The sequence below is a fragment of the Pseudochaenichthys georgianus genome, chromosome 1 (assembly GCF_902827115.2).
Source record: "Pseudochaenichthys georgianus chromosome 1, fPseGeo1.2, whole genome shotgun sequence".
NCBI lineage: Eukaryota > Metazoa > Chordata > Actinopteri > Perciformes > Channichthyidae > Pseudochaenichthys > Pseudochaenichthys georgianus.
The window spans coordinates 4855875-4869824 of record NC_047503.1 but is presented as its reverse complement, the minus strand read 5'-3'; the positions used below and the strand labels follow the sequence as shown (position 1 = coordinate 4869824).

The following is a 13950-nucleotide window of genomic DNA, read 5'->3' as shown; positions in this document are numbered from 1 at the left end:
TTTTTAATTACTTATATAAATGTAACTGAATTTGTTTAATTACATTTATAAAACCATTATGTCTTTAATCTAATTTTAAATAAGAAATTGTCGCTATATTATTATTTGTACATTTAACTGATTAGAAATAGGCAAATACTTTTAAACCTAACAGTTGATTTGCGTATGCCCTGAACATTACAATAAACGGTAAGTACAAAAAGAAAAAGAGAATTCCCCCCCACTCTCCTCTTTCACAAAACAAAAAAGTAATTCAACACAAGAGAGAAAATATAAACAACTCAGTAAAATACATTTATTGACAAAAAAAAGTTGTCTTAATCCGTTCTTTTAATTTTACACACAAAAATATCAAAATACTTTACAGGGCTTTTCATCTGAATATTGTCAAATTAGTTTTGATCAATTCTCTCAAACAAATACACTATACAATGACAACATGCTTGTCCTTTTTAAAAGTCAGTGCTCATTTCATTTAATTTATTTTCTTTTAAGGGAACAATGCATTTAAAATGATGCATAGTTATTACTTGGTATTTAGCAACACATTTGAGAGACCTCGCTGCATTTCATGCAATTCATATCCCGACAGGAAACTGGCTCTCCACCAAACCTCTTTCAGAGCCAAGCGCTTAAATGTTGATACACATAAAAGATACACAGTACGACATTCAGAACATGGATTATCTTGGTTACCCAAACTTCAAAGCTTAAAAGAATGAATGTGTTTTAACACAAACATATTAAAGTATACAACTCGTATTCCAACAAAATTGAAAAAGGTACTAAAAAACGATTTACGATTGGGCCCAAAGCGCCCCAGTGCAACATGAGAAAGAAACGGCTTCAGAAACCCAGCACCGCTCTGCAGTCCGCCTCCTGGACATGCTCGTGTGTGTCTGGACTCGTAAGGACAAGCTCAGTCAATTCTCTCAGTAAAAAGTCAGAGCTCCCGCGTTGGAGTCGTGTCAATGCGTTGGCTCATGTCTTCATCCACAGAACCAACATTCTCCTTCTGTCGTTGCTACAGTATTTATCAGAGACCCGTGAGCTGCTTGGACTTCCTCTCTGACGTCTACATTAGCTGCTAACAAAATAATCTAGCACTCAAGTTACATCACATGTATGGGAGATCATGTTCAAGATTGCAAACAGAAAATATTGAATAAAGGTCTATGACAACATTGTTAAAGAACACAGGAGGAAACATGATTAAATAGTCCCTTACTTTGCGAAGAGCCTTTGTTAGTAAAGGTGAGCCAAACAGAGGCATCGTAGGATAAAGTGGAGTGGAAGGAAAGACAAGCTTATCTCTACGTTAGCTTAACGGCTACACTATGCATGACACCCCGCTGTGACGGCACTTTAATAATAGTCTACATCTCGGCCGTCTCCTATGACACACTGTGCAGGCTTTCCTGTCAGACTTCTTCGAAGCACAAACAACTAAAGAACATCAGATCTGAACACAAAGTACAATAGAAAATGATTTGACACTTTAGTTACTCACTATACGGTTATTCACACATTTTTAAATCATCAGTCAGCTATCAAAAGTATAAATGGGTTTAGGAAGAGTGCTTTCACTTCAGTAACGAACCCCACCGTGTACCCCAGATAAAAAACACTATCAAAGAAAGAGGACAACAGAGTGCGCCTGGACTCGTGGTGTCTCTGTACATCTAGCATCATTAAGGCATTATCTATCCAGTATTGCTAAAAGAACATCTAGTTGGTGAATATGATTCAGGGTTATGTGTGGAAGTAACGGAGAGAACGGACACTGCAGGAGGAGGAGTGCAAATACTCACATGGGAAACCTGTCTGTCCCTAGTGGCCGATCAGTATCCTTAGTAAAGGTTCTGTGATGATGGCGGATTTGCTCTGTCAGCTGCTAACATGCAAAGTGCACAGTTGTTCAGGAACAACTATTAATTTCTTACTTACAAGTTCCAAATGTTTGTTTTTTTCTGCTTAATCTCGATAGCAACTGGAAAGACATAAAAGTCTTTAGAAACTCGTTTTGAATAAAATCTGGTGCTCTCGTGGACGACGCCATGGCTTCTGTGCCATGTTCCCATTTGCATACCAAGGGTTTTGGTGCTTTCTTTAGATCCAGTGAAGGCTATAGCGGTAACGACTCGGCAAACTATTTGGAATTGGAAAATGGGTGGCAGAAAGATCTGAGGTAATAACTAGCTTCATGTTGAAGTTCCACTGACCACACATTGGAAATGACAGTATATTTATCGTGAACATAAGAAGTGCCTGCAACATATAGGAGGTCTGGATGGGGTGGGGGTGAACATAAAGGGAAGACGACATATCAAGGAAGACATTGAGGTCGCAGGAAGAGGCAGTGTGACTCGCTGACCGAGGGAAATGGTGAGTGGTCAGGAAAGAGTTCACACTTCAACCAGAAAGCCTGAACACAACCCCTGCCGGGCGGAGCAGGGGGGGCTCAGCCGCATTGGGCTCGCTAAGTCATTAGTGCAATTTAACAAGAGACCACTGTACTCTCTGAAAGCTGCCTACACAAACACCTATGAGAAGAACCTCTGATATAAAGAACTCCAAAACACCAACAACCGTTAAAGTCCATCCTGGTATACATTCAGAAAAGAGGTGGAAGAGAAAGAAGACAGAGAGGGACAGATGTTCAGAGGCAGGGACCTCAGTCCTCCTCCTGCTTCACTGGAGCTGCTGCTGGGGAAGCATCACCCGTTCTTGTCTCCTCCCTTCTCTCCTGCAGCCTGAGGACACACACACACACACACACACACACACACACACACACACACACACACACACACACACACACACACACACACACACACACACACACACACACACACACACACACACACACACACACACACACACACACACACACACACACACACACACACACACACACACACACACACACACACACACACACACACACAAAATACTGCTATCATTTTTAAAGCTACAACCGTGAGGCTGCATCACATGATACGCATTACAGGTAGTTTGATACAATTACAAATGACCTGTACAAATATCAACACATTTCCGTTACTCCCCGAGCGGCTACTCACCCCGGACTTGTGCAGTGCGTTGTCCTGCAGGCCGAACAGGCTTCCTGCCGGGCCGCCCTGCAGGGGGGCGGCTGAGGACAGCAGGCTGGGAGACTGGGAGATCAGGGGGGAGTTTGGGGTGGAGGTGAGGGCCCCCGTCAGGGTGAGGCGCTGCAGCTCCCTTTGCCTCTGCAGCATCTGGCACACCATCACCTGCTGCTCCTGGGGGGGGGGGGGGGGGGGGGGCACAGACGTGTTCAGTACACCACGGACCTGAAAGGTGTTGTATCAGAGATTCTATGTTTGCATCACTTCAAGTGTGTCTTCTCTTGGCCAATGGTCAGGTTTCCATCGACATGTATTGCACATTTTTTACATATTTGAAAAACATAAAATGTAGATTAATGCTTGTTTTCATCAGCTACGGTTATAATATTATAAAGAGTGTTGCATCACAGTAAGCTGAAGGTGGCACTACTTCTACAGTGGGACAACTTTAAAAGAACCAAAGTCATTCAAAGGTCATTCAAAGAGCGCCAGGCAACCATCAGCAGTCAAAATCAATGAAGAAAATGTGTCTGGGCAGATTCCGTGCACGTTGAAGACACGTGCATCATGTACCTAATCATTTATCAGCTATTAGTTACTTATGGTTGGGGTCTATGGGCAATTTAAAATGTACAGCACAAAGAGGTGAAAGGAAACGCAGCCAATATCAGCTTCAAAGCGTGTTATGATCTATGCTGCACCCGCTTCCCTTATTGTCTATCGTATACATGTAAATCAAAAAAGCCCTAACCCCCCAGTCACCACGGAAACACAACAGCTCTACATCAACATGTTTCTCAGCTTCTGATTGGCTGCAGACTCTACCAAAGGTTCACCAGTTAGCATGTCAAACAGAAACCCTCATGGTTTCCTGTTGTTGGCACACATCGACTCAGACCACCGTCGGCCTGTGAGTCACGACGACTGTTACCTCAACGTCAATCTGTAGAGCAAAGGCTAGGAATCCCTCTCATCTTACTCAGTTATAAACTTCATATTTATCTTATTCCAAGTGTACTGAGAGGAAGGGAGTTGCAGATCGCTGCTGTTCAATCAAACACATTTTTTTTTTTGATTCTGGTAAATTCTTGAAACTTATTTGGTGGATTTAAACAAGGTTACAATTTACATCAATCAAGGAAGTGTAACATATTCACTTCCTGCTAGAGCCAGCATACAGTTAGCAAATGTGCTTTCTGCCATTTTGTCTTCCTGAGTGGTTTGTGAATGAAATATGAACAGAATCAAGGAAACAAGGTGATCCTATGAGAACATGTACGTGGTGAGAACGGAGGAGAGAGAGTGTGATTACGGGAGTGAAGTTCTGCGAGGTGAGGAAGTGCTGGAGCTGCTGCTGCTGCTGCTCCGACAGCAGGGAAGACCTGGAACACACACACAGACACACACACACACACACACACACACACACACACACACACACACACACACACACACACACACACACACACACACACACACACACACACACACACACACACACACACACACACACACGGTCACATGACACACCAGAACCTGCACCCACAGCACCCACACGCCTCACTATTATAGGATTATCACTGACATGATGTCAATGCCTTCATCTTAAACACAAATTCATTTTGAAGAAAGGCTGGGCACATACGGGCTGGCGCTCTTGGGCAGCTGGAAGCCCTGGGCCAGAGCCTGGGGGGTGAGCGGGGGGGGCTGGGGGCGCAGAGCAGGGAGCGAGGGGGCGTTCTGCACGGGAGACTGGATCACGCCGTTCAGACTGCCCAGCACGCCGTTCATATTCAGCTGAGGACTTCCTGCCAGGGAGGACATGAGCCCGCCCAGCACGGGCTGACTGATGGCCCCCGAGCTGTCGCTCATGCCGCGACTGAAGCCATTGAGCAGGGGCTGGCCGAAAGAGGCGGGGCTCTGCTGGGGGGGCGGAGTGCTCTGGAAGGAGAGGGAGGAGCTGCTGCGGGACGGACTGCCAGAGTGGAGCTCCTGGAACACACAGGACAAAATCACTGTAGCCATTTTAATGTGCATTATTACATGCTCGATTCCGATTGGTCAATTCAGACATTTCAGAGGCTAATATGACGAGAGTATGGACCGTTGTTAAGCACTATAATGATCTTTGCTAAGGCGGATCAAAAGGGAGACAGGAAGTAACACTAACGGGAACACAGAATGGGCTCTGTGGTGTGAGGACGTGTTAGTGGAAGATAAACTGTGATCAGACTTGGACAGTCACAGGAAACCTCGATCAGAGCTGCCGCAGACCCAGCCGTCGGTGCGCAGTGGAACGGAGTTTTATTTTCTTAGTGGAAGAAAAGGATAATTTTCAAGTCAATAAAATAATTTCAACTAATAATGGGAGTCAAGTCGTTAGTTTGTTTAGTATGTGGCCGTGTAATAAGCGGGATGATGTGCAGCAAGGAGATCCTTATTGGAAAAAGAACACCTGATAGGATGATCACGGAGGACCTTGATCCCTTACTTCAGTTCCTTTGCACCTCAAGCTACTTCTGCAGCAATACATTACGCTTTGATCAGAAAACCAACTCCGTCCACACACGTAGGCCTCACAGTACACATCACACCCCCCCCCCCCTTTAGAGAGGTGCCAGAGCGAATAGGAGGCCAGTCCGTCTAGTGCAAAGGAGCAATTTGGTGTTCGGCGCCTTGCTCAAGGGCACCGCGGCAGTACCCAGGAGGAGAACTGGCACCTCTCCAGCTACCAGTCCACACTGCGTATGTCGGGACGGGCAGCCCTTCAGTAGACTGAGCTCCAGACCCCTGATTCTGCATTGCACCCCTCCTAGTGTTAGGCAGTGTGCAGCCGTTCTGCACTGCGCCATGGGAGCAGTGTAGGGGTGGGGGCTTTGCTCAGGAGCACCCCGACAGTACTCGGTCTCTCCGGGACTTGAACCGGGAACCTTTCAGTTTCTAAGCCAAGTCCTTGATCTACTGCCGCCCTAACATTTACATTTTACACTAACAAATAACTTGAAATGTAGGCGTTATTAACTTCAGAACTGGCAGACACAACTAGCTCAGTGCCGCTTGTGACGATGAATGACTAGGAGTCATGGCTTGTTCTTTCTTCCCGGGAGAGTGTCCTGCAACTGCCCCTGTTTATCCTGCTCCTTCATTTCAAAGTTAAAAAGGGCCGGCAGGGTTTCAAAAGTCTCTCTATATTAGAGAGTGGCAGACCTAAACCGAGAAAGAGTTATGCAATTTGAAACTACATTTGATAAATGTGGAAGTCGCCACAGGTTATAGTGAAATCAAAAAGGTTTGGTTTAACCCACACACTCTTGTTGCAAGGAGGTTAAAGGGGAACATGTACTGGTCTGATGCATGTTGTGTGGTGTTGCAGGTCAGAGAGGTCCTCACCTCAGACGAGGTAACAAAGGAGGTGTCATTCAGGAAGCAGCTTTTGGACAGAGGACTCTTGTTGGTGCTCAGGGGGTCTGCGGAGGAGAGAGGCACAAACACAGCGTGACACTACTGTATCAAACGTTTGGATGGTAAATGCTCTACATGCAGCAAATCAATGTATCTCCAGTCTGTGTCCTTTCTGTGTACACGGCCACGTCAACATGTGTTTGATGTTTGTGCTGCCGGGCTTCTTTTCAGAGACAATATGCTGCATTGATTTATGGCACTGAGGGAAATGAGTTCAACAAAACCAGCCGATTTCAGACAGACACTCAGTGACAGCCATTTTGAGTTCACAGTAGGTTGTTTGGTCAGTTCTTCTAATGAGCGCCATGGATATTATGCAGCAGGACCTTATACTGTACATTTAGCTGACGCTTTTATCCAAAGCGACTTACAATAAGTGCGTTCGACCAACAAGACACACACTTGAAGAAAACAGAATCATATAAGTACATCAGGTTTCATAGAGCCAAACATTTCAAGTGCTACTCAGCTGGCTTTAGGTAAGCCAGCCCTTTGTTAGTATATAAGTGCTTTGTTAGTAATTCTATCGCCGGAAGGTGTGTAAGCTATCTGCTGTCCTGATGCAATGGGAGCTCATTCCACCATGTTGGAGCATGAAGAACAGGGTGCCTGACCGCCTGACCGCCTGGCTGCATGATGTTCTGCTTATTACACCACTAATAACGAAATCAATCAATCAATCAATCAAATGATTGCATTACTTTTGCTTTGCTGCCCGTAACTGTCTGTTCAGTCTGTAACTCTACCACCTGCGCGCTTACTTCCTGTCCGTCTTCTTCTGCTATCTGTGGCTTTAACCTATTTCTTTCTCATTTGTCTTTTCTCCAGTGGGGACAGTTTAGCCTTCATGAATACAAACTTTCGTGATCTCTTGAAAAATAAAAAATAAATATGTAAACGTTTTCCATGCTGTATTATGATGGAGGAAAACGTATGTATGTCTTTGGCCATCGCTGATGCTAAATCCACCAGACATCTTTCTGTGGACTGATATGACTGCACAAAGTCGCTTTATGAGAAAGTCCTTAGCAGCAATGTGCTGTTGTAAAAGAGCAGACACATCAGAGTATTTATGTAAAGTGCTGAATGCAGACGATGAGGGAGGAACATTCTGAAGAGATTGGATTACAAACAGAGTTTACTAGATACCATCACAGCAGCAGTGTGTCCTAAGGTTTGACATACATGTGGGTGGAGAAGATGAAGAATCAGACCTTGGGTGGATGACAGGAAGTGGACCTGGGCAGAGTGCATGGAGCCGTGGGCGGAGTGGATGTGTGGAGGGAAGGAGATGGCCAGCTCCGTGTTGAGCAGCTGCAGGCGCTCCTTCTTGGCCGTCAGGCTGAGGATCTGATCCTGCAGCCGCTGGTTCTCCTGCTGCAGCGAGTGCAGCGACTGGAGCATCTCCACGACTACAGGAGAGGAACAGGAGGCCATATCAAACACAAACTGCATTTCCATCCCATTATTTCACTGTAGTTTGGAGCAGGTTGTGATGCAGAGAAGAACACTCCAACATGCATGGGAAGGCCACTTGATGCAGTGTATGATAGATGCTGTGCTCATAACTTTGAGCTGCATATCATCATACCCACAACGATTGGATATGATGCCGCACAATATATTTTTGAAGTATCTAAGGTCTTGATTTACTGCTCAATACAAACTAATTAGTGTTAGAATATATAACAATGACTCATATGTGTGGACCACAGATATCTTACGGATTCAATACAAATATTATTACACACTTAAGAGTTGCTTTATTTTAAAATACTATGTTATGGTGAACCTGCATTACATGCAATACTTCTTAAACTAAAACGCCACCATGTTTCAATAAGATATGTTCACTTGAGAAATAGACTTGTTCAATGTGGAATACAGTGCGGACAGGAACTGGTGATTTGGGGGCTGTGGGTGCAGCGTGGGTGCAGCGTGCCCTGCATCGCTGACTGAAGGAACACACATCTCTGCAACAGCAGTTAACACCCTGAACACTTTCAGTGAACCCTCCCTGGAGCCCAGAGATGGGAGGAAGGTGTTTAAGGGGGAGGGGATGGAAGATAGTACCGTGGAAAGTCTGAGTTTAGGAGAGGAAACATTAGCAAGACGGCACGGAAATGTGTTGAAATAAAAAGAAAACAAAAAGACAGCACAGCGTGGAGAAAGACAAAGGTCAAGAGAAAGCAAAACATAGTTATCACATTCAAATGCTATTTATCTGCTTTGCGTCAACAAATACTGTGGGAATAGTTGTTCACGAAGGTTTTTACAAACTGATATGGATCATAGAAATAGTTGGCATCGTATTATTTTGTTCTCCTACCTCAACTGTATAAAAGTGGTTTAGCAGTATATCACATTCAATATTATGTGTTATTGTCTTTTCTTTCCTTTGCTTACTAGGTGTGCACTAGTCTGTGTATTTTCTATATTACCACCATGAGACCAGTCATGTGTATTCGCTATGAGCACTTCAGGTGATCTTTACCTGAAGTGCTGTAGGCGCTTCCTTTTATGCCACTCTCTGGGGAAAGCCTCCGTAAACACACAGCTAGCATGATACTACGCTGTGTTGTGTTACTCCCCATATACAGAATCTAAGCTGTGTTGTGTTACTCCCCATATACAGAATCTAAGCTGTGTTGTGTTACTCCCCATATACAGAATCTAAGCTGTGTTGTGTTACTCCCCATATACAGAATCTAAGCTGTGTTGTGTTACTCCCCATATACAGAATCTAAGCTGTGTTGTGTTACTCCCCATATACAGAATCTAAGCTGTGTTGTGTTACTCCTCATATACAGAATCTAAGCTGTGTTGTGTTACTCCTCATATACAGAATCTAAGCTGTGTTGTATTGCTGCGGCATGCTGTCTCTTGCTGTGCTATCTTTTGTTCCTAACAGCCTCTAGAAGCACATCTGCAAATAGCACCAGGTCATCCTCACGAGGGAACTGCAGTGAGTGCAGGAAAACACAATCACGTGCACTATGGAGGGTAGTCTGCTCCGCATCGGGTACTAGTTCCAAATACCTTTGGCTGAAGCTACTGAAGCTTCTTAAGACCCCTTAGCCAAAGTCAGGGACCACCAGTTGTGATGTCTCCTCCTTAGATTCTGTAACTCTAGGGACTTCAAGCGCGTGAGAGTCTTGTATTAAAGGTTAAGTCTGGATCACAAGTTGTGGCCCCGCATGTTGGCGGCACCTGGAACATCGTTGACTTCCTTCTGGATCCTTTATTTGTATATGTAAATGTATTTTTTAAATCTATAAGACATCTATTGCACATCTGTCTCCTCCTCTGCTGCCCTTCCAGAGGGTTTCCCTGTGTTCATGCTTTTCTAGTTCAGTCTTGTGCGCTGCGACAGAGGGTGTGTAACCACTGCAGAGCCCCCTGAAACAAGTGTGTACTTTGTGATATTGAAGTGTGTAAGTACAATGAGATTGATTGAACTGAGGAGGAAAGGTTTTTTAGTGACCCTGAGTTTTATCTTGGTACCAATGCTGTCCACTCACTGTTGACTCCCATCTCTCCGTTGCTGTGTTTCTCCAGCAGCAGCTCGATGTGAGAGCTGGCGAGGGGGACGTTCTCAGGGCAGGCTCTGACTGCGGCCCCCAGCCCGTCCCTCTGCTCAAACAGGAGAGGAAGACAGCTCATAGGAGACCTGGGGGGGGGGGATTAAAGCAACAAGGAGTCAGAAGTCGCTGGGAAAGGACCGACAAGGCCCCGTGGCTGGGGTTAATATCTGTGTCTAGTCACTTTGATAATAACTAGCTGTCAGTTCTCTTGTGCTGGTAACGGAAATAGAAACTCGTGTGATTAAAGGATAATCATCCAAGTCATTGATGAGTGATAATGGATGGCTGTGTTGCCGGCTCGTTTTCTGCAGGAGTGTTACAGCATGTACAACAAGAATGAACATTAAAATAGCCATAACGATGAAATGAGACTCACTGTGAGGAAAGACTCTCTCTGGGCGAGTTCCCCTGACACGGGAAACGACAGTCATCAAGGTCGGACTCTGAGAACGGGACAAAGAGTCATTACTTTTATTGTGATTCTAATGAAACGTGGTGACAGCGCTGATGGTGCACCACATGTTCCAACACCAAATGCCTAGTAACCCCCCAAAGCACTTAGTCAGCATGGAGGCAGACTAACAGCTTTACAGAACAACCATTCAACGACACAGTTTATTATAATCAGTTTTAAATATAGGGTATGGACAGAACCTAACAGAAGCCAAACGTCCTTCACCAATTCTAATATTGACTTTCATTAGTTCATTAACAAATAATATGCATTAATAGAATAAAAACATACTTTCAAGGTATTTTGTAATCTTTGATTGTATAACTGTATATCTACTATTTATTTTTTGGTATTTTCTTATTATTTCAGTCCCTATACATGACTTTCGTAAACAATTTTTTAAATATATTTTGAAACTTAAAGGTGGGGTAGGTAAGTTTGAGAAAGCGGCTCGAGATACACTTTTTGTTATATTCCATGGAATGCTCTTAACATCCCGATAGCAATGAATATCTGAAGTGCTTTGACAACAAATCCATAAAAATATGTCATCTGTAGAAGCCGTAATACTGTAAAAAGTACAATGGCCGACCTGCCTGTCAGCCTTCCATCGGGGCACAAACTGATCTCGTGCCCTCATTGGTCATGTGCGCGTTCGTGTGTGTTGGAGGAGGGGCTCTGTGAGGAAGTGGCAGATTTTCTCCGGTTGTGTATTTTCAAATTCTAGCGATCTCGACTCGAGCCGGTTTCTCAAACTTACCTACCCCACCTTTAAAGTTTGTAGTTATAAATACATAAATGAGGAGGGATTTTTTGTATAAGTGTTCTGCCTTCCATCTTGACTAACTTTGTTTTCTTGTACCTTAGGTCTACAGTAAATAAATATTGATTTCAAAAAGGTTTGTCAGATTCTCTCTCAGAGGGTTTCTTCTTGTCGAAGCTTTTCTGAAAATAGCTTCAGTTTCCTTAACAAATGCAAATACATGTGTGTTTGTGTCACCTGGCAGTGAGGTCTGGGCTTGGGTCAGTAGTGGTGGCAGAGTGGGGGGGGTGGAGAAACAGCTGGAGAACGGCTGGGTGGAGCTCAGGCTGTAGGAGGTGCTGGAACCCGGAGGGACCTGGAGACAGAGGACATCAACATCTGAAATCTGGAAAGGATGCTGGTAAAACAAGAAGGCTTTTCTTTGTAAAACTGAGACATGGGTCATCACAGTTATTCGGGCCTCCTTAGAGTGAGAGTCCTTTAAATATAGCTCCAGCACTAACAAGCACACAAATTAAGATATTTGATGAGGATTATTTAAAATGTGTTACACCTGAACACATTTCTTCATGGTAGAAATGGAGATGAAATGTATAACAGTACTTATACTGGGTACAGAGACCCCCCCCCCTCCCCGCTGTAATACCTGTGTGTTCGACACAGCGTTGACTGATGGAAGGGACATTGAGGAGATGTGGGATGTGAGGAGACCTGAGGAGAAAGGGGTGCTACACATGCCCCCCCCCAGGGACAAGGAGGTGCTACAAACCCCTCCACCCAGGGAGAGAGGGGTACTGCAGACACCCCCGCCCAGTGTGTGGGGGTCCTTGAGGCTGGAGTAGATGCCTGAGGGAATCAGAAAGATAACATGAGGTAAAACAAAGGTATCTGTGACTTTCTTATCTCAGGATTGCCAAAAGAACTAACAAACATGGCGCTGAGTCTGCAAGTGTGCACGGGAAATCAATGTGTAAGTGGGACAGGAAATCTAGCACACACACAAACCCTGTGTATGAAAAACATGGTAACAGGATCATTGTGTTATTATAAAACACGGAGGTTCTGATGCACAGATAGGCTGCTGCTCTGATGCTGACATGGAACATGGGTAATGGAAACATTTCCACTCTGTTCCTGTAACACACAGGAAGCTTGAGGGCTACCACACGCCCCCCCCCCCACAGAGACTCACCGGAGCTGAGAAGAGAGTTGCCACGGCTCGTGGAAAAAATGCCGGCAGAGGAGGAGAACGAAGAAGTAGAAGAAGAAGAAGAGACGGCTGTGGGAGGCAGCGTGGAGGGGAAGGCGGGGTGAGGGAGGGAGGACTGGCTCGGGTAGAGCGGGGAGGTTAAGGCTGGAGGAGGAGGAGGAGGCGCTGTGTGGTGATGGTGGTGGTGATGCTCCTCCTCCCTCCTCTCCCGGTTCTTGCTGCCCCGCGGCCGCCCCGGCCCGTGGCTGCTCTTCTTGTTGCCGCGGTGCCTGCGCTCTCTGGGCAGCTGCGGGGGCGGGGCTTTGTCCTCTGGCACCGCCTCCTCCAGGATGGGCGGTGTGCTCAGCTTACTCAGAGACTTGGAGGGCTTGTAGTCCCCGGACGAGGAGATCTTCCGGATCTTGTTGCTGCTGCCCAGCCCAGAGGAAGAGGTGATGCGCATGATGGAGCCGAAGGTGGAGATGGTGACCTTGTTCTCGAAGGGGCTGGAGTTGTTCTCCGACCGGTCGTGACCCTGTGACCCCGCCATTGGGCCGTCAGCTGGAGTGAGAGCTGGTGGCTTGGTATATTTACTGTCCTCCTCCTCCTCTTCCTCCTCCTCCTCTACCTCCTCGTCTTTACCCTCCTCCTTTTTATCGTCGTCGTCCTCCTCCTCCTCCTGCACCGCTGGCCTCCGGTGGCGCTCCTTACGCTCCTCCCCACTGTGCTCGTCCCCCCCGTGGTCATGGTCCCGCTCCAGGCGGGAGGATGATGAGAACGGATGGAAGTCCTGAGCGGAAGACAGGGAGCCACCTCCAGGAGAAACACAGAGTTTTAGTCACATTTAAAGAACCTCTACTGTCTGGAGACAGTAAGCATCTGAAATGTGGAAACGATACTTATTGGTTCAAAACCCTTCACTTTGAGCGACTAATGCTGCGTTCACACCGGACGCGACACACACTCCAATCGCTCAAGTTTCACTGCGGCTTGCAGTTAGTTTTATCGCGTCATTCAAAACAGACATACCGTTGACGCGCCACGCTGTTGACGGACAGTTGAGGTTGTTTACACTTCCATGCAAGATCGTTTTGGTTATTTCTGTCCGTGACTATGGAGGATATAACAACTATTGCTGCTTTGTACCTTCTGTGGAAGTCCTACAAACGTAGCAATAAACGCCGTCGTGTCTGGGTTCTTATTCTCCCCCTATAGATATATACGACATTGTATCGGAAATCTCCGGGAACCCACTCACAGCCACAGCGATCATCTCTTCCATCTTTACAACTGATCGACAGCAGGACATCAGAGGGAATCCCAACGCTGATTGGCTTTTGCGAGAACACGCCACGTGAATTTGTCGATCGAGTTGAACAAATTGAACT

The 13950-nt window shown here is 45.8% G+C and overlaps 1 protein-coding gene across 1 annotated transcript in view; it reads right to left on the bottom strand.

Moving 5' to 3' along the window:
• Positions 1-288: 288 nt before the first annotated feature.
• LOC117455754 (protein AF-17-like) overlaps positions 289-13950 on the bottom strand; it is a 46526-nt gene continuing 32864 nt past the window's right edge. Inside the window, exons 10-20 of the mRNA XM_034095309.2 lie at positions 12566-13375; positions 12020-12219; positions 11611-11728; positions 10533-10599; positions 10094-10242; positions 7787-7984; positions 6501-6577; positions 4756-5102; positions 4423-4492; positions 3084-3284; positions 289-2753 (exon numbers count right to left, since the gene is read on the bottom strand). Of these exons, the coding sequence (XP_033951200.1) occupies positions 2718-2753; positions 3084-3284; positions 4423-4492; positions 4756-5102; positions 6501-6577; positions 7787-7984; positions 10094-10242; positions 10533-10599; positions 11611-11728; positions 12020-12219; positions 12566-13375 (2273 nt within the window). The 3' untranslated portion in view covers positions 289-2717. The remainder of the gene's footprint in view (positions 2754-3083; positions 3285-4422; positions 4493-4755; positions 5103-6500; positions 6578-7786; positions 7985-10093; positions 10243-10532; positions 10600-11610; positions 11729-12019; positions 12220-12565; positions 13376-13950) is intronic.